This window comes from Panthera uncia, chromosome D4 (genome assembly GCF_023721935.1).
Source record: "Panthera uncia isolate 11264 chromosome D4, Puncia_PCG_1.0, whole genome shotgun sequence".
Taxonomy (NCBI): Eukaryota; Metazoa; Chordata; class Mammalia; order Carnivora; family Felidae; genus Panthera; species Panthera uncia.
In genome coordinates, this window is record NC_064807.1 from 509,396 (window position 1) to 533,095 (window position 23,700).

Below are 23,700 nucleotides of genomic sequence, written 5' to 3' on the forward strand. Positions count from 1 at the left end.
TCTGTTAAGTGTGCAATGTCGTTATGTCTGAAGAAAATGTTTTATACCTTAATTAAAAAGTACTTCTTTGCTAAAAATGCTCACCATCATCTGGGCTTTCAGTGAATCATATTCCCTGATCACAGATCACCATAACAAATGTAATAATACTGAAAAAGTTTGAGATATTGTGAGAATTTCCAAAATATGATTCAGAGACACAAAGTGAGCCAATACTCTTGGAAAAGATGGCACTAATAGACTTGCTCAACACAGGGTTGCCACAAACCTTCAGTAAAACTTGCAATATTTGGGAAGCACAGTAAAACAAAGCACAATAAGATGCGGTATACATAGGATTGTTGGTTCAGTTTTTTCTTTTAGCACCTGGACTGTATAGGCCCCCTGTCTTCTGGTGTCCAAAATTTCTAATGAGAAATCTCATATTTTATTGAGAAACCCTTGCATGTGGTGGTTTGCTTCTCTTTTGTTGCTTTCAAGGTTCATCTTTATGCTTGGGTTTTATAAATTTGATTATATCTTGGTGGGAGTCTCTTTGAGTTTGCTGAGTATCTTGTATTTTCATATTCATGTCTTTCATGAAATTTGTGAAGTTTTTAGTCATTGTTTCTTCAGATATCCTGTCTGCCTCTTTCTCCTCGGGCTCTCATGACGCGTATGTTGGTCCTTTTGAGGGTGTCCCACAAATCCTTTATGCTTTGTTCCTTTTTTCAGTCTTTTTTCTTTCTGCACCTCAGCCTCAGTAATGTCCATTGTCTTATCTTCAGGTTCACTGATCATTCTGCCTGCTCAAATCTGCCTTTGAATCCCTCTAGTGAATTTTTCATTTCAGTTATTGTATCTTTGAGCTCCAGAATTCCTTTTTGGTTTCTTTTTTTTTTTTTTTTTAATGTTTATTCATTTATTTTTGAGAGAGAGAGATAGTGTGAGTAGAGGAGGGGCAGAGAGAGAGGAGACAGAGAATCCCAAGCAAGCTCTGTGCTGCCAGTGCAGAACCCAACGTGGAGCTTCGACTCACAAGGCTGTGAGATCATGATCTGAGCCAAACCAAGAAGTTGGATGCTTAACCAACTGAGCCACCCAGGCTGCCCCCCTTTTTTGTTTATTATTTTAGGATTTTCATTTCTCTCTCTTTTTTAAAATGTTTATTTTGAGGGAGCGTGTGCATCTATGCAGGTGGGAGAGGGGCAGAGAGAGGGAGAGAGAATTCTAGGCAGGCTCCATGCTGTCAGTGCAGAGCCCAACATGGGGCTGGATCTCACTGACTGAGGTCAAGAGTTGGACACTTCACCGACTGAGCCACCCAGGTGCCCTTGTTTATTTTTTTTAGTTTTATTATTTTGTAGGCTGTGTGTTGAAGATAAGCCTGAGGTGCAAACTTTCTGTCTTCTTATGTCTTTTCTGAGCCTTTCCTTGGGCACTGTATTCACTTTCCAGTTTTTCCCCTACATTCAGTTGATTTTGAATGTCTTAATCTTTAAGGTGTGGCTCTTTAAATGAGATAAGCCAAAAATAATGGGGAAGAAAAGAGTCGTGGCTCTTTAAATCTCCTGGAGCTCCCTTCAGCCAGAGGAGCAGGGCTTGTAATACTGGGAGCTGGTGCAACACTGGCTGTCTGTCTCTTTGCACCTCTTTTGTCAGAAGCAGCAATCAGCACAGCCACTCAGCGTTTGTGGACGGTCTTTTTTTTGCCTACTCTTACTTTTCTGAAGTGTGTGCAGTCTGCTTTAGGAACGTGTACACAGCTGCCTGCCTATTGTTGGAGTGGGGGATACATAGCTATTACTGTGCTGAGACCTGAAATTGCCCCAAACTGACCACAGTTAACTCCAAGCCTTCCCCTGGAAGTTGTAAGCCTTCAGCAGAATTCACAGTTTTAACAAAGTTTCATCGGATTCTGCCAATGCGGTTATTGTGTAGGTGGCTGCTTCCTACTCCACCAGCTTCCCAGAATCCTAGATCATTGACTTTTGAAATCAGGTCTCTTGTAGATCCGTTTTATTTTTTAAAGTTCATTTTGAGAGAGAGCTCGCAGATGTGTTTGTGTAGGGGAGGGGCAGAGAGAGAGAATCCCGAGCAGGGTCACACTGACAGTGCAGAGACCAGCGCAGTGCTTGATCCCACAAACCTTGAGATCATGACCTGAGCCAAGATCAAGAGTCAAATGCGTAACCCACTGCGCTACCCAGGCACCCCTCTTATAGGTTTGTTTTAAGACAAAGAAGTTTCTTGGGGTGCCTGGGTGGCTCAGTGGGTTAAGCATCTGACTCTTGGTTTCAGCTCAGGTCATGATCTCATGGTGTGTGAGTTCAAGCCCCATGTCTGGCTTCACGCTGACAGTGCAGAGCCTGCTTTGGATTCTCTCTCTCCTCTCTCTGCCCCTCCCCTGCTCACTCGCGGTATCTCTCTTCTCTCTCAAAATAAATAAACTTTAAGTAAATAAAGAAGCTTCTTGTGGAACTCTAATTTTGACCAAGATAAATTACGCTCCTAAGACAAAGTAACAAGTAATATAGTGCAAAGCCAGTAAAAATGTATCATCCCAAATCATTGAAACTCATGTCGGTAATTGAAATAGACTAATGATATTTTGCTCAAAGTAAATCACTGCTATGAATGAGAATATGCAGGTTTTCTCTTTTAGGTGTATGGTAAAATATACATAGGATTTAACCATTTTAGCCTTTTTTAAGTATGTAGTTCAATTGGATTAAGTGCTTTTACGTTGTCACGCCGCCATCACCACTTTTTCCTCACCCCAAAGTGATACTCTGTACCCATTAAGCAATAACTTCCCATTCTCTCCTTTCTCAGCCACAGGTTCTTTTTTTGAATTCTGCATATCTAGTTTTCAATGTGATGATTTAGTTCTTTTATCAGTTTGCTCTGTTGGAAACACCATAAAGTTTTCATTCATAGTTTTCTGTGCTATTTGGTATTTGCATAACAGGAATTTATCATTTATATATGAAGATTCCTTCTTGCTTTCATTAGCGTTCTCAGTTTAGTTTTTTTATCACTTAATTATAGCCAATACAAAAGAGCTTGTGGTAGTCTCTCAGGTGGTAGAGAATATACTTAAATATTTTCAATTAACATTAAGACAAAAATTTAAAAGATATTTTCATCCTTTCTACAAGCATTAGATCTCCAGTGTAAAGAATACAGAGTTAGGTTATTTCCTATAGACCTGGCATAAGGTCATAAGAGTGCAGGTTAATGTAGTAGAATCAGGAATAGAAAAGGAGGGATAGCTATGTGATGGAGCAGAAAGTATGGCAGTAAATCCAGATGTGAAGGATTAACAGAGCCAAGGATAACTCCAAAGATAGACTGAGATATCAAGAGACAGATTTTATCAGTAACAGAAGTAGGGAAATATGGTAGACAAACTAATACAAAAACATTTATTGGGTCAACAGGCTAAGTCTACTGTGCAAGAAGAAGAAATGTATGATTGGAGGTATGATTTAGGAATTACTGATGTAGAAGAGTTGAGATTGATCACTGAGTTTTTCTCTAGAATGAGAGAACGGTATTTAGATCAGCAAGAGCAGGAGTGGTAGGGCTTCTTCTGTAGTTGGAGGCAAGCAGCAGGAACAGTGGAGTGCCCAACATGTCAGATGAGAATCATGATAATCATGCTCCACCATCTAAGGAAGGATGTCTTACGATGGCAGAAGTCAGCAGTGTAGAACGTAGCAGAACACGAGGGCAGTAAAGGATGACAGAAAGTAAAATAACATTCAGTGTGATCATTAGCTGAAATTTTACTCTTTTTCAAGGAAAATAGAGTTTTGTGTTCTCAATGAAGAATGATTACAGTATTGTTTAAGGTGATTATGCTATTATTCCTTTGGAATTCCCCTCCCCCCCCCCCTTATTCTTAGATTTCCTGAGACTCTCTTTCTTACTATAAAATGCTCTGTGATACTTTACTTGTTTTTAAAAAAAATTTTTTTTAATGTTTATTTACTTTTGAGAGAGACAGAGACAGAATGTGACTGGGTTAGGGGCAGAGAGAGAGGGAGACACAGAATCGGAGGCAGGTTCCAGGCCCTGAGCTGTCAGCACAGAGCCCAGCACGGGGCTTGAACTCATGAGCTGTGAGATCCTGACCTGAGTTGAAGTTGGCCACTCAACGGACTGAGCCACCCAGGTGCCCCTACTTTGCTTGTTTTAGAAGTTAAAGCTAGCCAGCCAACATTACTTTGTTACTTAATGACATTTACAAAAATAATTTGAGATGTCTTGGGATATCAGGTATTTACTTTGGAGTATTTTAAACATTCCATTATAAACAGACACTTTCATGTTGCAAAGTACTCTTGTTATAGTTTATTTTACAATTGTTTATAATAAGTAGAAATATGGTAGTATAATTTAATTAGCTTTGTTTTAATTTGAGATTAAAGATTACAGTGTTAGTAGCCATATTGATTTTGAGAAAAATCTTAGGTAGTTTTAGTGAGAAGAAAGTAAGAAAGACAAAATAGAAATGGTTTGAAGAAATTTGTGGTTATGAGATAAAGCACTTGTTAGTGGTTTCTTCAGTGGAGTAATTATTTGTTATATTTGCTTTTTAGAAAATCCCTTCAAGAAGTACATCAATCAGATTCTGGAGAATGGGCCGCTTCAAAAGATCTGAGAGGTCATCTTGGACATTTAGAATCAGAACTTCTTTTTCTAAGCACACTTACTGGCATCAATATAATAAATTACTCCATGAAAACGGAGGATCTAACAAGCACTGAGAATACAGAAAAGAGTAAGCATTTTAATTTGGAAGTGATGTTGAAGTTTACCTCATTACACGTAAGAGATTGGTTGTCATGTCATTGAATTAAGATCCTATGAGGTAACTATTTGACTATGTGGTGTGGTAAACTTGTTTTGTCAGGTGTCTTTTGAACATCACAGTGTGCATAATACTCTTTTAAAGCTGCCTTAGGTAGGTGTTAAAGAAGACACAGGCTTTGTCATTAAGTATTTTAATAGTCAAGTAAGTGAAAGAACAATAGCATGATTAATTTGCAAATCTTCAGAGTTATTCACTGCTGGCATGAGAGCTGCCTCATCTAAAGTGCTCTACTCCTTGGCCTGTGGCCAAGGTAAATGTTTCAGGAGCTGGACCATTTTCCAGAGGAGGGTTTCTGGTCCAGGTGATTGAGTTCTATTGTCAAGGGTCTGTGATGCACTCGCTTATAAAGGGATGTTAATTCAGCTGTGCATTGGATGTGGGGAACTTTGGGCAAGAGTATCATCCTTTAAAGGAAGAATCACTTTTGGAAATGCTTTCTGACTTTCCACTGAAATAAGCCTCATGACAAGGAAGACATTGAGTTGGTCCTCAGAGGGTCTTGGGTAGCACACCTCAGCAGAAGTCTGAAATACATAAGAAATGGGTGATAGAATCTAAGTACTTGAGGTATTTGAAAGGAAGAGATGGAAAACAAGAGGTTAGGCCAGGTATAAGTCTTGCTAGTGCAGAAATCTTAGTCTTCCCATTTTGCGTCTTCCTATGTTGACCTCGTTGTAGAGGTACTTGGTGCAGCCTATTCAGAAGGCTTTTGAATGGGCTTAATACAGTGCTTCCCCCATTGCTGGCTTAGGTTTTAATTTTCTTGGATCTGCCAGCTTAGTTCAACTGTTCGGTGTGATATCTAGCTCATCCATCTGATTTCCAGCTTCCAAAATTAGGTTACTCTCCTTTTTCTTCTTTATCATTGTGGAGTTGTGCTCTTCTAAAAATACCTTTGTTAGCAAGATTAGATGATGTTAAAGTGAAAATAGTGGTTATCTCTTGGGGGCGAGTAGCCTGGGGAAGGGCATAAGGGAACTTTATGGCATATTTTAACATTTCTGTATCTTGATCTCAGTGGAAGTTAGATGGGAAACTCATGTTAAAAAAATATTGAGTTGTATACTTAGCAAAATACACTTTACACATTTAAGTATAAAGTTTTGTAAGGTAACACAACCAAATAGGTAGATTCCATGTACTCTTTTTAACTAGAGTCATATAATGTTGGGGGAAAACCCTATCAGTTATGATTCAAACTTGTGTAGAGTTATACTAGCATGTTTTATTTCTTACCATAATCTTTGGTATAATTGAGATGTAGAAAGTACAAGTTATCTTTAGTTCATCTTTGCAAAGGTAAATCAGTTTGATGCATATCTTTCTAGATTTTGCAATGTCATTGTTAACATACAACCTCACATGTATATCCACATGTTGTAAATGTTCACAAAAATTAAGAGGTATTTGGAGGAAACTTATTTGCAAATAAAATATTTTTTTTTTTTTCTGATTTACAGGTATAAAGAAAGTTCTGCAGAGACACAGGTTATCAGGAAATTGCCACATGATTACATTTCAACTTGAATTTCAGATTCTGGAAATCCAGGTAAATGAAGGAGTATGTTGTGATAACAGAGATTCTGCTGCTGTGATTAAGCAATTCTCATACCACAGCCTTCAGCAATGGCTGAACTAAGGAGGAATTCATGAACCAGGGCCCTCTTGTAGTACATTTGTGCAAAGTGATACCATGTCAGAAAAATTTTTACAGTATAAACACCCTGACAACTGCATATGAGAGGGTTGTTGCTGAGGGTATATGGGCTTTATTGGAAGGCAGATAGCAAGATCCTCCTCATCCCTCAGAGCAAGCCCCAAGGTCAGGGGAATAGTTCTGGATGCCTTCGTTAGTCGGCTGATATACCAGCCATCTATTACTTATTAGTTATCTGCTGTTGCTTAACAAATATCCCCCAAATTTAATGGCTTGAAACAACCAAAAACTGTTTACCTCACCCATTTTCTGTGGATCAGGGATTTGGGAGCAGCTGATTGAGGTGTCCTTGTTCAGGACCTCTCCTGAGGTTGTAATCATTTGGAACCACAGCCATCTGAAAGCTCAGGGCTGGAGAATTAGACTCCAAGGTGTTTTGTGGTTATGCCAGCAAGTTATATTGGACTGCCAAGACATGACACAAGAGGAAGATACTTTTGGCTAAGACTTTCACATAAAATCAGGAAGTAGACAGAATGATAGTGTGCAGCATATGGCCAGGGTTGGGCAGAACAAGGTTCAGATACCTTCAAAGTATGGGTCCAAGAAGAGTGGGATCCAGGCGTAATTTCAAGAATTGACCAGGCCTGGGCACAAACTTTGATAGCAGAAAACAGTTCAACTAGTTGGTTTTGTGAACTGGGCCTACGTGGAGTATGTGTAAAGGAGGTGAATGGGGAAGGGTGGACAGGCTGTCTTGGCTCAACTCATTGGTAAAGCAGGTGCAGCCCAGGTATCACAACCCAAGTCACATGGACAAGTTGCTGCTTATATTCATGGTTATCTACCAAGACTCCTGATCATTGTCCTCAAGCACAAAAACAGCCCAAGTTTTCCCCTTTCGTATAGAACAAGGACTGATGTCAGATAATCAGGACCCTGCTTCCTTAAAGTGTCAGATAGTGACCTCCAACTACTCAGGAGTGCCTACTCCAGTTGTCTGGGTGAGAGGTTTTGCTTCTCGAGAAGTCTTTGCAGTCCATATCCCTGGTTGCTGCCTCTGGTCCCACCAGGCGGAGAAAAGGCTGAAGCATGTCTGGGCCCCTCATCTGATGACAGAGCTCCCACCTCACTCCCACTTCAGAGTATTCCCCCTGCAACACTGCTGAGGTAACTAAGGACATTCACGGTATGTCATTGCCAGGGCTGGTTGAGCAGGATATGACACAGTCAGGGCATGGGTGATGAGTGGCCTTAGGGAAGGTAAACTTTTCCAGGTTGTCACCAGGCCTTAGGAACGTACAGGGTCACCAAGATGATATTTTTGTGTTGCATAACCTCAAAGATTATCTGCCAAAGACTAAAACAGAATGTGGATACAAATGGATTGGTCTCACTTGGGATGGAAAGGCTGTGCCAGGACCCCATGCTTCCTTCTCTTTTGGGTGCCCAGGAACACCTGGGTGTTATCCCATTGCAAAAAGTTGTACAGTCATGCCAACTGAATTCTCTCTCTCTTTTTTTAAGTAAGTTTTTAAATTTATTTTTGAGAAAGAGAACATGAACACGAGTTGGGCAAGGGCAGAGAGGGAGGGAGAGAATCCTAAGTAGGCTCCCCACTGTCAGCACAGAGCCCAGTTCAGGGCTCAATCTCATGAACTGTGAGATCATGACCTGAGCCAAAATCAAGAGTTGGGTGCTCAGCTGACTGAGCCATCCAGGGGCCCCTGAATTTTTTCTCTTTGGAGCTAATGTGATCCTAAATTCAGAGTAGTGATATTCCACATACTCACTTGCATCCTGGCCTCCATTAATGGACCAGGCCTACAGTCCATGTCAGGTTGGTGGAGTCAGGCCCCAGGTCCATCTCTGTGTCTAAGAAATCTGTAATAGCAGTGTATACACTGCCCAGGAGTATCCTAGTAGCTTTGGGGTCATTCAGGCTATTTCTGTTATTGTTTATATGGAGAGTAGCAAGATTGTTGGCAAAATTAGGCTCATCCTGGGAGCTTGTCCATAAGTCCAACTGAAAAGAGAAGTTTCCTCCTTAGAATTCGAGGTGAACCAGCTGCTGAGTGGAGCTGTACATTCCAGAATGGCTTGTCCACAAAGACTGTTTGGCCTGTTCATTAATGGGGCTGTGGCTTAAGAGATAAAATAGACTGCAGTTTTTTTAATTTCTTTTTGTTTTAGTTGCATTTTTTGGTCCCTTAAGCCTCTGAAGGAAATACCGATGGTAGTTTGATCCCATTATGAGTCAGATCAAGGATGACATCACAGTTTGGAGATATTTTTTTAGACCATGATGTGCTTCTGAAGAATGGCTGCTGCCTGACCAGAGGCATTCTCAGCATGAACCAGCACTGGGTAACTCCCTTAGTTGTTTGGCTTGCTGGTCCTGGGTGGCTGTATGAGGCAGTATAGACAAGATTGGAGCCATGTGGGCCCTGCTGCAGTGGCCATGTTCCTGCCTTCTACTGGGCTGTGGTGGCACCAGCCCATACATAATGTCAATAATGGCATTGAGCTTTGTCATTATTAACGTAATATGTCTTAGTATTAAGCTCAGCAGTACTTTTAGCTTCATATTATGATCATCCCATAGTACCAAAGCATGATTGAAAATTTTGTGAGCATTTACTAATGACTTAAATGTGTACTGTTAGCTCACATGCTGAGTAAATTGGAATTAGTTGAGCTACATATGACAGAAAACTTAATAAAGGTGGATCAAAGTACTACAAGTACTAGAAGTTTCTCTGTTGCTTAAACAAAATTGTAAGGTAAGCTTTCAAGAGCCACATGGTGGCCTTATGAGTATCAGGCTCTGCCATTAGCCTTGTGGCTTCCAAATCATGGTATGGTGATGATTTGAGCACTTCAGGTGTTGGGATGGGGAATGGGCAAACAAGGGCTTATCTTTTCTGTTGAAAGATACTTTCTAGAAGTAACGTACATCATTATTACCTACATTCTGTTGGCCAGTAACCTACTGCAGGAGAGACTGGAAATTCAGTCTTTGTTATGCATGGCTGTGAGACCAGTGAAATATTGGTATTAGAAAGAAGTACAGGTTTTGGGAACTACCAGTAGTTTCTGTCCCATATGCTTTAGGGGATGCAGGGAGGAAACATCTAAGGAGAGGACAGTTGACATTTGGTAGACAAAGATACACAGGAACTGCTGAATCTCTAAAGAGATACAAGTTGTCATTGTTTACATTTCAGAATAGTAGGGATTTTTTTTTAAGTTTATTTTGAGAGAGAGAGCATGCGTGTGTGCAGGTGGGGGAGGGGAAGAGAAAGAAGGAGAGAGAAAGAGAATCCCAAGCAGGCTCCGCACTGTCAGCGCAGAGCCCAATGTGGGGCTCGAGCTCACGAACCGTGAGGTCATGACCTGAGCTGAAGTTGGATGCTTAACTGGCTGAGCCACCCAGGCGCTCCAAAATAGCAGGAATTTTTGAACTGCTCAATTTTACTTAATTTGCTGCAGACTCTCCCTGGTTATGTTACCAACACTTGGTTTCTCTCTGTGCCTTACCAATTTTATGATTTTTCTTGAGGACCAGACTACTAAGTAAGATGTTGCAAGTAGTCTCAAACAACTCCCGAAAAAGGAAGATTTTAGGAATGAGTCGTATGTAGGAGAAGTAGGGAACAACAGACTATATTTCTTTGTTAAAATTCTAATGTAATGAACTGATGAGAATTTTTAGAAAAACTTTTTATTACTTAATGGTAAATCCTCATATATTCTAGGCCTACTTGTGTAAATATGCCTTTAGAGTAGTAGACCTGCTCTCATAGGAGATGTACATGTAAATTCTGATTGATGGTGCCACATTGCCTTCTAAAAGGGTTTTACCATTTTATGTGTTCAGATTTTTATAGTTGAGACTTGTAGGGAAGAAAATGGTGAAGACACAGCAGTCTTCTGAATTCTTAAACATTTTTTAAACAAAATTTCCACTAGAGGGAGATATTTAACCATCAGAAAATTTAAAAGTAACCTAAATAATAAAACTACTGTACTTAGTATTGTTATAATAAAATCATAGTAATAGAAGCTAAGAACCATAAGTGACCTTATAAGGTCACTATGATTATTAAGCTCAATGCCCTTATTTTATAGGGAAATACCTCAAGGGAGTTTGAATGATTACCCATGTTGGCACAGCTGTTATTGTCAGCAGTGATTGGAATATGCAGTTCCATTCTCCAGAGTTTCTGTCTGGTGTCATAAGAACATCAGAATTAACATGTGTCCATATTCATACTCCATAAAGCATAATAAATCAGATGGGTGTCAGTTTGTAGGAAAAATGGCTACGTAGGTTTTTGTGACTACTTTTCCTGAAACCCGATGTAATGAACAAAATGATTCCATAGTAGGGAAATTAAAAATTTATTTTTCATGTTTATTTATTTTTGAGAGAGAGACAGAGCCAGAGCATGAGTGGGGGAGGGGCAGAGAAAGAGGGAGACACAGAATCCAAAGCAGGCTCAAGGCTTTGAGCTGTCAGCACAGAGTCTGATGCGGGCCCAAATTCACAAACTGCGAGATCATGACCTGAGTTGAAGTCGGACGCCCAACCAACTGAGCCACCCAGGTGCCCCTAAAGTAGACTGTTATGAATACAAGTTATATGTAAGTGTCATGGTAACTACAAACCAAAACTTACAGTAGATACACAGAAGATAATGGGAAAGGGATCTAAGTGTACCATTAAAGAAAGTCAATAAGCCACAAAAAAAGAGTAGCAGAAGAACAGAGGAAATATGAAACAGCCAGAAAATAACAAATGACAATAAGCACATACAAAATTAATACTTTAAATGTAAAGTAACTAAATCCTCTAATCGAAACCATAGAGTGGCTGAATGGATTTAAAAAAAAAAACCAAGACCCATCTATACATTGCCTACAAGAGACTCACTTCAAACATAAGGACAAACACACACTGCACACACTGAAAGTGGAGGGATGGATGAGAAAAGATACTCCATGTAAATGGAAACCAAAAGAAAGCCGGGGTAGCTATACTTCGGTTAGACAAAATAGACTTAAAAATTTTTTTTTAAATATTTATTTTTGAGAGAGGAAGAATGTGAGGGGGGGAGGGGCAGACAGAGAGAGAGAGAGAGAGGAGACACAGAATCTGAGGTAGGTCTCAAACTCACAGACCATGAGATCATGACCTGAGCTGAAGTGCTTAACCAACTGAGCCACCCAGACACCCCTAGACAAAATAGACTTTTAAACAAAGACTATCATTAGAGACAAAGCAGAGCATTATGTAACAACAAAGGGGTTGGTTGATACAACGTGAGAATATAACATTTATAAATATCTGTGCACCCAAAAATAGGAGCACCTAAATATATAACAAATACTAAAAGACCTAATGGGAGAAATGGACAGCAGTACAGTAATGGTAGTAGACCTTAATACCCCACATCAATGGATAGGTCATCCAGGCAGAAAATCAATAAGGAAACATGGGCTTTAAATGATAGGTTAGACCAGATGCACTTAACATATACATACAGAGCATTCCATTCACAAACAAGAAAATACAGTCTTCTCAAGTGCACATGTACCATTCTCCAGGATAGATCATGTGTTTGGCCACAAGACAGGTCTTGACAGTTTAAGAAGATTAATATCAAGCATCTTTTCTGACGACAGTTGCAAGAAGAAAACTGGAAAATGCACAAACATGTGGAGATTAAATAACATGCTACTAAAATATTGACAGGTTAATGAAGAAATTAAATGAGAAATAATGAAATACCTCATGACAAAGGAAAATAAAAATATAACATACTGAAGTTCTGGGATGCAGCAAGAGCAGTTCTAAAAGTGAAGTTCATAGCTATAAATTTATACCTCAAGAAACAAGAAAAATTTCAAAAAACCTGTCTTAACACCTCAGTGAACTAGAAAACAAAAACAATAGAGCCCAAAGTCGGAAGGAAGTAACAAAGCTCAGAGCAGAAATCAGTGAAATAGAATCTGAAAAGGCAGTAGAAAAGACCAGTGAAACCAAGAGCTGTTTTCTTTGAAAGATAAACAATTATAGGCAAACCTTTAGCTAGACTCACCAAGGAAAAAGAGAGGGAACTCAAAATCAGAAGTGAAAGAGACATTATAGTTGATATCACAAAACTAGGAAAGATAATAAGAATACAATTGTATGCTAACATATTGGACAACCTAAAAGACATGAATCAATTCCTAGAGACTTATACAGCCTTCCAAGACTGACCCAAGAAGAAATCTGAAGAGACTGGTTATTAGTAAGATTAAATCAGTAATTGAAAACCTTCCAGCAAACAAAAATCTAGGACCAAATAGCTTCACTAGAGAATTCTACCCAACATTCGAAGAAGACTTAATACCAATCCTTCTCTAATACAAAAATATAGAAGAAGAAAGAAGACCCATACATTCACTTTAGAGGCCTGTGTTACCCTGATACCAAAACCAGACGAGGACACCACAAGAAAAGAAAATTACATGCCAATATTGCCAATGAACATAGATGCAAAAACCCTCAACAAAATATTAACAAACTAAATTCAACAATACGGTAAGAGGATTATACACCTTGATCAAGTGGGATTAAATCCAGGAGTGCAGGAGTGGTTTAACATTTGCAGCAATTACTGTGATATATCACATTAACAAAATGAAGGATAAAAATCATATGATCATCTCAATAGATGCAGGAAAAGTATATGAGAAAATTCAGCATCCCTTTTTTTTTTTTAATGTTTATTTTTTTGACAGAGAAAGACAGAGCATGAGTGGGGGAGGGTCAGAGAGAGAGGGAGTCACAGATTTCGAAGCAGCTCCAGGCTCTGAGCTGTCAGCACAGAGCCTGACACGGGGCTCAAAGTCATGACCTGTGAGATCATGACCTGAACTGAAGTCAGATGCCCAACCAACTAAGCCACCCAGGCGCCCCTCAACACATCCCTTTTTTTATATTAATGCCCAAGAAATAGGTATAGAGGGAGCATACTTCAACCTAATAAAGGCAATTTATGACCATCCCACATTATACTCAGTGGTGAAGAGGTGAAAGAATTTCCTCTAAGATGAGGAACAGGGTTTTTACCCTTGCCACTTTTATTTAGCGTAGTATTGGAAGTCCTACCCAGAGCAATTAGGGAAAAAGAAGAAATAAAAGGCATTCCAATTGGAAAGGAAGAAGTAAAACTATCACTATTTGCAGATGACATGATATTCTATATAGAAAACCCTAAACAGGGGTGCCTGGCTGCCTCAGTCAGAGGAATGTGCAGCTCTTGATCTCAGGGACATGAGTTCAAGACCCATGTGGAGATTATTGCAAGCAAGCAAGAGAGAATGAACTTAAAAATAAATCTAGATAACCCTAAAGAATCCACCAAGAAGTTATTAGAACTTATAAATGAATTCAGTAAAGCTGCAAGATACAAAATCAATATACAAAAATCTGTTCTTTTTCTGTACACTAATAATGCACTATAAGAGAAATTATTTAATTACCTCAAAAAGATTGAAATACCTACAGGAGGTCAAAAACCTGGTCATTGTAAACAATAAGACATTGACAAGAGAAATTGAAGGCACAAATACATGGATAGATATTCTGTGCTCATGGATTAGAAGAGTTAATATTTTTTAAATGTCCACAGTACTGAAAGGAATCTACAGATTCAACTACAATCCCTATCAAAAGTCCTATGGCAGGTTTCACAGAAATAGAAAATAGAATTCTAAAATGTGTATGGAACCGCCGAAGATCCCTAATAGACAGTTGACTCTTACGAAAGGAAGAAACCTGGAGGCATCATGATTCCTGACTTCAAGTTGTATTACAAAAGCTATAGTAATTAAAACAATATGGTATTGGCATATAAAGATTAATGGAACTGAATTGAGAACCTGGAACTAAACCCACACATATGTGGTAAATTAATTTATGATAGTCAAGAATGTACAATGGGGAAAGGACTGTCTGTTCACTAAATGGTGTTCAGAAATGTGGAGAGCCACATGTAAAAGAATGAAACTGAACCTCTGTCTTACACCATACACAAAAAATTAACCCAAAATGGACTAAATGCTTGAATGTAAGACCAGAAACCATAAGTCTCCTAGAAGAAAACATAGGCAGTAAACTCCTTGACATGTCCCAGTGTTGATTTTTTTGTTTGATACCAAAAAGCAAAAACAACAAAAGCAAAAATCAAGAAGTGTGACTACATAAAACTAAAATATTTCCCTATAGCAAAGGAAACCATCAGCAGAATGAAAAGTTAACCCTTGGAATAGGAGAAGATATTTCCAAATCCTATATCTGATGGGGTTCATCTCCAGTATATATAAAGACCTGCTATAACTCAATTGCAAAATAACCAAACAATTTGGTTTAAAAATGGGCAGAGGATCTGAATGGACATTTTTTCAAAAAGACATACAGATTGCCAAACAGGTATATGAAAAAAATCAGAGAATAGAAATCAAAACCACAATGAAATATCACCTAACCCCTGTTAGGATGGCTATTATAAAAAAGACAAGAAATAAGTATTGGCCAGGATGTGGAGGAAGGGGAACTCTTGTGTATTATTGACTATTGGTAGAAATGTAAATTTGTACAGTCATTTATAGAAAAGAGTATGGAATTCCTTCAAAAATTAAAAACAGAATTACCACATGATCCAGCAATTCCACTTCTGGGTATTTATCTGAAGGAAACAAAAACACTAAAAAAGACATCTGGGGTGCCTGGGTGGCTCAGTCTGTTAAGCATACAACTCTTGATATAAATCTTGATATAAATAAATAAGGAGGGGCCTGTAAATCATAGGCTTTATAGTGAGGTAAGGTTTATTTGCCTTTCCTAATGGGTGAAAGGCCAAAATCCAACACACACCCACACATATTCAAGCAAAAGACAAGATGTGCCTCTGAGGTTTTTTAAAAAATTTAAAACTGGTCAAATGAGATAATAATTCACATTTCAAATAATTCATCCATTTAAAATATACAGTAAATTTTAGTATATTCAGAGTTGTACAACCATCACCACATCATTTTAGAACATTTTTATCACCTCAGAAGGAAACCCCTTTTTATCATCCCTCAGTCCCTCTTCTTCTGCCCAGACCTACACAACAGCTAATCTGTTTTCTATCTTTATGGGTTTGTGTATTTTGGACAGTTTGTTGAAATGGAATCATGTAATATGTGATCTTTTTGACTGGCTCCTTTCACTCAAGATAGTATTTTCAAGGTTTGTGCATATAGCAGGTATCATTACTTCATTTCCTTTTTTTGATTGAATATATTCCATTGTATGAATATATCAAATTTAGTTACTCATTTATTAGGTGATGGGCATTTGGGCTATTTTCACCTTTTTACTACTGTTAATGTTACTGTAAACATTCGTGTGTAAGCTTATAAGTAGGCATATGTTTTCATTTTTCTTAGGTGTATGTCTAACAATAGAATTGTTGGGTCAAATGGAATGACCAGGTGATGACTAATGATGCTGGCCATTATTTCATGTGCTTTCTGCCCATTTGTATGTTTTTGAAGAAATATCTGTTGAGATCCTTTGCTCCTAACAATTCCCACTGTATCCTCAGGCAGCTAAAAAACTAAACAGAGATTATAAGCCGTCAATATCCATTTCTCCAGCAGCTCAAAATACAGAGACACATCAGATAGTGCCTAGATAAATGGGGAAGTGTCAAGAAGTAACCACTCACTGTTTTCTTAGGAAATATTAGAAATTGTTAGATCTACTCCTGTGAACACGTAGTAGTCCCAGAATAGAGCACAAATATGGTGCCATGTTTTGTTATCTTCATTTAGGACATATACAAACGTACTGTCATGAGGTGAATTAATAAGAAAATGGGGATAAGTTCACTTCGAAAGAATTAGTCCAGGAAATAAATACAAGAACACACTATATAAAACCTGCTCTATCAAATGAAGCATTTATAGAAAATTGAGTAAGAGGAAAGAGAACTGAGAGAAAGAAAGAAAAAAGAAAGCAATTATAGTGCTGAGAACTATATTTGAAGTAACCAGGAGGTGAATATGGAGGGCACTCTTGAGGAAAATCACCTGTAAGAGCAAGTGAAAAGAACAATCTGGAAGACCACAAATGGTCAATATATGCTTTTTGCAAAAACAAGTGAAAGACAAATGATAGGCAACTATATAATAGAGCAAAATTTACTAGAGTAAAGGAGAAAACCCGAGTTTACAGATCAAAATATGTTTTTGTAATAGGTAGCCATAAGTCTGTCTTCATTTCTTACTGTTTTAGGATAGATTCTTGAAGTCATACTGCTGGTATAGAGAATACGTGTATTGAAAAAAATTTTTTTTGAACATTTATTCATTTTTGAGAGACAGTGTGTGAGTGGGGGAGGGGCAGAGAGAGAGGGAGACAAAGAATCTGAAGCAGGCTCCAGGTCCTGAGCTGTTAGCACAGAGCCCGATGCAGGGCTCGAACTCACAGACCATGAGATCATGACCTGAGCTGAAGTTAGTCACCCAACTAACTGAGCCACCCAGGTGCCCTGAGAATATGTGTATTTTAAAGTATGTATTGTCAAAATGATTTCATAGGTAAAAGTGTTACCTCATTGGTTTAATTTACATTTGTCTTTTTACTAGTGAGAGTGAATACTTTTTTCCATGTTAATTGTCTAATACATCTCAGTTTTTAATTCATGTCTTTCACATTTTTCTTTTCAGTTTTCATTTCTCCTTGTCATGTTTATGGTAAAAATTTTTTGTCAGGTTATTCTTTCACTTTTAGTTATAAAGTCATTTTTTAATATAAATATTTTGAGTTTCTGGCATGCCTGGGTGGCTTGGTTGAGCGTCTGAGTTCGCCTCTTTGAGTTCGGCTCAGGTCATGATCTCACAGTCATGTGATCGAGCCCCCTGTGGAGCCCACTTAGGATTCTCTCCCTCTCTCTCTCTCTGCCTCTCCCCCATCCATGTGCTCGCTTTCTCTCTCTCTCTCTCTCAGAAATAAAGTTTAAAAAATATCAAGTGTTTTGTGTGATTATATTTGCTTTTTTTTCCTGTTGTGGCTTTTTAAAATTACCTTTTCCTATTGCTTGGTGGTATTTCATTTTGTATTTTTTAAAATAATTTTTGTCTCTTTATTTTATTTAAGTGTTTACTGTGATCTGATGTATAAACTTTTTTTAAATTTTAGAATAAGGAGAGTTTATCTTCTGTTATTACTGACCTCAACATAATAATGGAGCCCACCGAATATTCAGAATTAAGTGAATTTGTGTCTAGGTAAGATATTACAAATTTTTATTTTTTTAGGGGTTGTTTTCACTCTACAGTTTTAAGTTTACTCCCCCCCCTTTTTTTTTTTAACTATGTGCTAGGCTTTAAAATGTGAGGAAGAACAGATACAATCTTTGATACTCAAGGAGGTTATAGCCTATTGGTGAACTCATAAGTTAATTATGGAAATAAATCTAAAATTGTGGTTGCGCTCCCTGCTACAGAGGAGAGTTACGTAATGCCTGTTGAAGCACACATCAGGAATTTGACTTTTAAGAAGAACATGGACTCATTTCCTGAAGATTGAGCTGACCTCTGAATAATGTGTAGGTGTAACCTAACAAAGAGGTCCTAGACAGAGTAGTTGTACATAGGCACTATGCAAAGAGGAAGCATGCCGTCTGTGAGCAACTGACAAGAGCAGGGTGTGAGCCGGAGAGTGTGTTCTGAGATGAGGCTGTCAAGTCCGTAAGGTCCACACTGCACGGAGTTTGGTACGAGGAGTTTGATCATCGTCCGGAGACCGGCATAAAGCTACTAAAGCAGAGCCTGGAGAGTGTGTGACATCCTAGAAAGAACTATTGTGGATGCCACAGGGAGAAGGGATTGACGGCGGATAGTAGTAGGTACAGCTTGGTCAGTGATTAGCCTATGAAAATGCCGAAGACATTTGTAGGTTGGACTAGCATAATGGTAGCTGAGGTAGAGTGCTGGATGGGTTTGGATTTGGGGAATATTTAGGAAGCACAATTATTGGCCGAATGGGAGGGATCAGGAGTCCTTGATGGTGATTGCATTTGTTGAGATAGAGAAAGTTGAAAGAGAATCATGGTAGGTGAGGTTGTGACTTCAGGTTGGACATGTTGAGTGTCTGTGAAGCACAGCAGTAAAAATAGGAAGTAGGCAGCTCAGCAGAGTTGGAGGCAGGAGATGGAGCCCCAGAGTTTTCTGCCAGTGGGTAGAAGTTAAAGCCTTGAACTTCAGGAGATTGGAGGAGGGACTAGAAGTGGACCTTGTGGTGGGGAGAGGGTCCTAGACAGAGATTGGACGGGGAACAACTGTGTGGGAGGGAGACCAGGAATATATTGTTGACCACTGACAACTGGGTGGCTGCTCTTCTCCGACATCATTGAAGATGTTCTTTAGTCTCTTCTGGATCACGTGGGTCCTGACAAGAAGTCTGCTGTAAGGGTTAATTTGGGGGCTGGGGCTGCCTTCAAACCTTTCTCTTAATTTTGTTTTTCCCCAGTTTGACAGTATTATTTCTAAGGTGTGTTAGTGTGAAAATTCCCATCCACATCTTTTCAAATCTTCTGTTTTCTGTGCTTCTCTTGCAGTGCCAACTGCACATATATTAAGCCATTTGGTATATCACCTCAGGGATTGGGTGCTTCTATGTCTTTTACTCTTTGTTGTTTCTTTGCATTTTAGTTTGGGTAATTTCTGTTATCCTATCTTCAAGTTCACAGATTCTTTCCTCAGCTGAAGTCCCACCTACCAGTGAGCCCTTTGAAGGAATTCTTCACTTCTAATGTCATGTTTTTTTACCTCTGGCATTTTCAATTTGACCCTTAATTTTTCTGTCTACTGAAAGTCCCCATTTGTTAATGCATTTGTACAACTTTTTCCATTAGATCTTTTAATTTATTAATTATGGCTATTTTTCTCTTTAGTGTTTTACTTTGGAAGTTTTCATATATATGTAAAAATAATAGAATAATTAACCTGCAGCTACACATTAGGCATCAACAATTATTGATATTTTGCTAATCTTATTTCATCTGTTACACATATTTTTAAAGTTTTAATTTTGAAATAATTCACAGAAAATTGTAAAAAACAAAACAAAACCAGTATCCAAGGAGATTCTACATACCCTTCATTCGGCCTCTGACAATGATAACATGTTACAGAGTATACTCTTCACATCCAGAAAATTGACATTAGTAAAATTCACAGAGCTTTTTCAGATTTTATCGGTTTTACAATCACTTGTTTGTTCTATGCAATTTTATCACCTCTGTAGCTTCATGAAACCACTACCTTCAAGATTCAAGACTCTTTCATATATCTTTGTACTAGCTCTTTTTTCCCTCATTTTTTTTATTGTGATAAAATACATATACCATAAAACTTACCTTCTTAATCCTTTTTAAGGGTTCAGTTATAGTATTAAATACATACATGACGTATTTAACTTAGGTGCACCGCCATCTATCTTTTTTTTTTTTAATTTTTTTTTTTTTTTGATGTTTACTTTTGAGAGGGAGAGAGAGACAGAGTGCAAGTGGGGGAGGGACAGAGAGAGGAAGACATAGAATCCAAAGCAGGCTCCAGGCTCCAGGCTGTCAGTACAGAGTCCACTCAGAGCCCAGCACGGGACTCGAACTCACAAACTGCGAGATTGTGACCTGAGCCGAAATCAAGAGTCGGAAGCTCAACCTACCTACCCCCAGGTGCCCCACCACCATCTATGTCATGACACTTTTCATGTTTTAAAACTGAAACTCTTTGTGCATTAAGCAGTAGCTTCCCATCTTCCCCTCCATTTGTATTTCTGTCTCTGTGACTTTTTTTTTTTAATTTTTTTTTTTATTGTTTTTTATTTATTTTTGAGACAGAGAGAGACACAGCATGAACGGGGGAGGGGCAGAGAGAGAGGGAGACACAGAATCAGAAGCAGGCTCCAGGCTCTGAGCCATCAGCCCAGAGCCCGACGCGGGGCTCGAACTCATGGACTGTGAGATCGTGACCTGAGCCGAAGTCGGACGCTTAACCGACTGAGCCACCCAGGCGCCTGTCTCTGTGACTTTTAATCATGGTTATTTTAATGTCCCTGTCTCATAGTGCCAACATCTGTATCATCTTGGAGCCTGATTCTGCTACTTCTGGGGTCTTTTTTCATAAATTTTTGTATGTCATTTTTTTTTTTTTTTTTTAATGATACGTTGTGGAAAAACAGAGACTGAAGCAAATAGTATTTATGCTCAGAAATGGGTACGTTTATCATGCTACTAGTGTGGCGTCAATTCAAAGTGGTCAGCAGTTGAGCTGGTTTGGGATTTTTACTGTTTCCGTCATCAGTAGGCTTCAAATCACCGCCTCACCATAGGTTTCAGATTCTTCCATCTGTGAACTCAAATTCAAGGTCTGTTTTTCCTTATGCTTAGAATGTGGTTTTGGGAGCTGGAGGGTTCTTCTCTGTGTTCCAGATCCACTCAGCTTTCTGCCTTTCTAAGGGGAACTTTCTCCATGTGCTTGACGCTCCCCAGTAGTAGTTGTTGATGCTTATTACTTGGTGCCAGGCTTGTGGTGGGCACAACGGGAGTTCTCTGTTTTCAGGGTCCATCCTCAGTATTGGGCAGTCCTCTGTACCTGCACCTCAGGGGTTGGGCTCCCCAGTGTTCCTGCTCCTCCTCCCCAGTAGAGCCAAAGACCGCCTGGATCTGGGGTTGGTCTTGGCCAGGAGAGACTTCCATGTTCCTCTTGCAGGGTTATCAGATGAATGCTTGGTGTTGGTGTAGGATCCTGGGCCCAGTGGGTTTCCTGCCCCTCCCATGGAATGGGGTTTTTGCCCTCTTCCTGAAGCAGTGGATCTTTGTCTTGGTAACAGGAGTGTTTTCTGTCCATCTCCCAACGTTAGATGAGTTTGACTTGTGCTCCTCCCTTGGAAGCAAGAGATTTTTTCTTCCATTGCTTTGTTGCCCTTTTTTCAGCATTTCAGGGTTTTTGGTTTCCATCAAAGAAGAGTTCTGGCTTCACTTTGTTCCTGGCAGTGCCTGTGCCAGAGGCAGGGAGCTCTCTCTGACATGACCCTGGTTTTTCTGGTGGTGTCCCTTTGTGTCTGGGGTTCCAACCTGTTCCAAAATAACACTCTATCCCGTATTTGTTGTTAAGAATTTGTCAAAATTTGGGGCACCTGGTTGTCTCAGTTGGTTGACCATCCAACTCTTGATTTCGGCTCAGGTCATAATCTCACAGTTCGTGATTTCAAGCCCCACATGGGGCTCTATGCCAATGGCGTAGAGCCTGCTTTGGATTCTCTCTCTCTGCCCTTCCCCGGCATGCACATGCGCTCGCTCTCTCTCTCTCTCTCTCTCTCTCTCCCCCTCTCTTTTTCTATATCAAAAAAAAAAAAAAAAAACCAGAAAAGAAAAGAAAAAAAAAACAGGAAAAAACTTAACAACAAAAAAAGAACTTATGAAATTTTAGCTGATTTCTTGTTACCCACTTGAATAGGGACTGCTTTCCTCTCCTAAGTTGACCCAAGAGCGAACAGTTTGTGTCATATCTTTGCTTTGAGGAAGAAAAATTTATTGGTTGCCTTGTGGCTTTGGGTCTCTAATAGACTCAAGAAATGTTATGATTTTTTAGATCCAGATTTGTTTGATGATATGTGTGGATGGTCTTCTCTGCAGCTGTTTACATCCTTATTAGAATCAGAGCTCTTTCCATTATTTTCTCTGATTCTCATTCCAGAGTTTGGGACATGCTCTCTGTTTACCTTCTGTATCTGTTTTACCCTTTCTCTATACTTTCTATTTCTTTGTATCTTTGTGCTTATTCCTGATTATTCCTCCGTTCTGTATTTCAGTTCAGCAATTATTTCTTCATTTTCTGACTAATCTGCTTTTAAACCCCCCTCTACTAAATTTGCAATTTCATGGACAGTACTTGTCATTTGTGAAAGTTCTGTGTCTTTTTACATTTTCCTGTCTTTTTAAAAATAAAGACTTTAGGAGCACCTGGGTAGCTCAGTTGGTTATGGGTCTCACTCTTGGTTTTGGCTCAGGTCATGATCTCATGGTTCTTGAGTTCAAGCCCTGCATTGGGCTTTGTGCTGACAGTGTGGAGTCTGCTTGGGATTCTCTCTGTCTGCCTCTCCCCTGCTCATGTTGGTGTGTGCACACATGCTTTCTTCATGTATATATAATATAAATATATATTTATTAAAATTATATATATATTTAAATATACTTATATATTTATAATAAATATAAATATGTTATAAATGTATATTTATATGTAAACATATTCTTAAATTTATATATTAAACATATACTATATGCATTATATACATTTGTATATATATTTAAAGTATTTAAACCTGCTCTGATCACTAGGGTTTTGCCTCTTATAAAATGTGAAATAAATGAAATTCCATAGAGACTGGCCTCTTTACTTAGCTAAAGTAAATGAACTGAGATTCACCCGTTTTTTCATTTCTTGAGTAGTATTCTGTATACTGGTGTTTACCCTTTTACCCATTGGAGGACATTTGGGTGATTTCCAGGTTTTGGTGATTATGAATAGAGCTGCTGTAAACATTGATTCGAGGTTTTTGTGTGATGTAAGTTTTTTCTCCAGGGTAGATAACTAGAAAGGAGTTGCTGGGTCATATGATTACAGCATGTTTAAATTTATAATAAACTGGCACAGTGTTTTCCAAGGTGACCATACCATGTTGCATTCTCACCAGCAATATGTGAGAGCGATTGATAATATTTTAGTGAATAATTAACTTCTGATGTCCATCTGATTTTAGACCTAATAAAACTTTAGAATTTTTATCCTCCATTTCTCTTTATGTTTTGCTTTGTCCTTAAGAAAAAGACACTTCGAGTTATTTTACTTTTCTGACTATTCTAGTTCAGATTGAAATGTGTCACTGCCAACATTTTGTGAAAGAAATCCATAACATCTGTTTAACGTTTAGTGAAGTTTGGACTGTGCCTGGGAAAAATAGATAAATTACAGTCACTCTTACAACTTGAAGAGCCAACAGTGCACAATGTTGTTCTTTCTGTAATGGAAGAGTGTGTAATGGAGTGTCCCTTGTGGAGACGTGAATGGG

The 23,700-nt window shown here is 38.8% G+C and overlaps 1 protein-coding gene across 3 annotated transcripts in view; it reads left to right on the top strand.

Moving 5' to 3' along the window:
* Positions 1-23,700, top strand: part of CENPP (centromere protein P) — a 228,303-nt gene that overhangs the window by 14,210 nt on the left and 190,393 nt on the right. For all 3 annotated transcript variants that reach the window (XM_049636799.1, XM_049636719.1, XM_049636872.1), the window contains exons 2-4: positions 4,587-4,768; positions 6,322-6,410; positions 17,764-17,852. In XM_049636799.1, the coding sequence (XP_049492756.1) occupies positions 4,587-4,768; positions 6,322-6,410; positions 17,764-17,852 (360 nt within the window). The remainder of the gene's footprint in view (positions 1-4,586; positions 4,769-6,321; positions 6,411-17,763; positions 17,853-23,700) is intronic.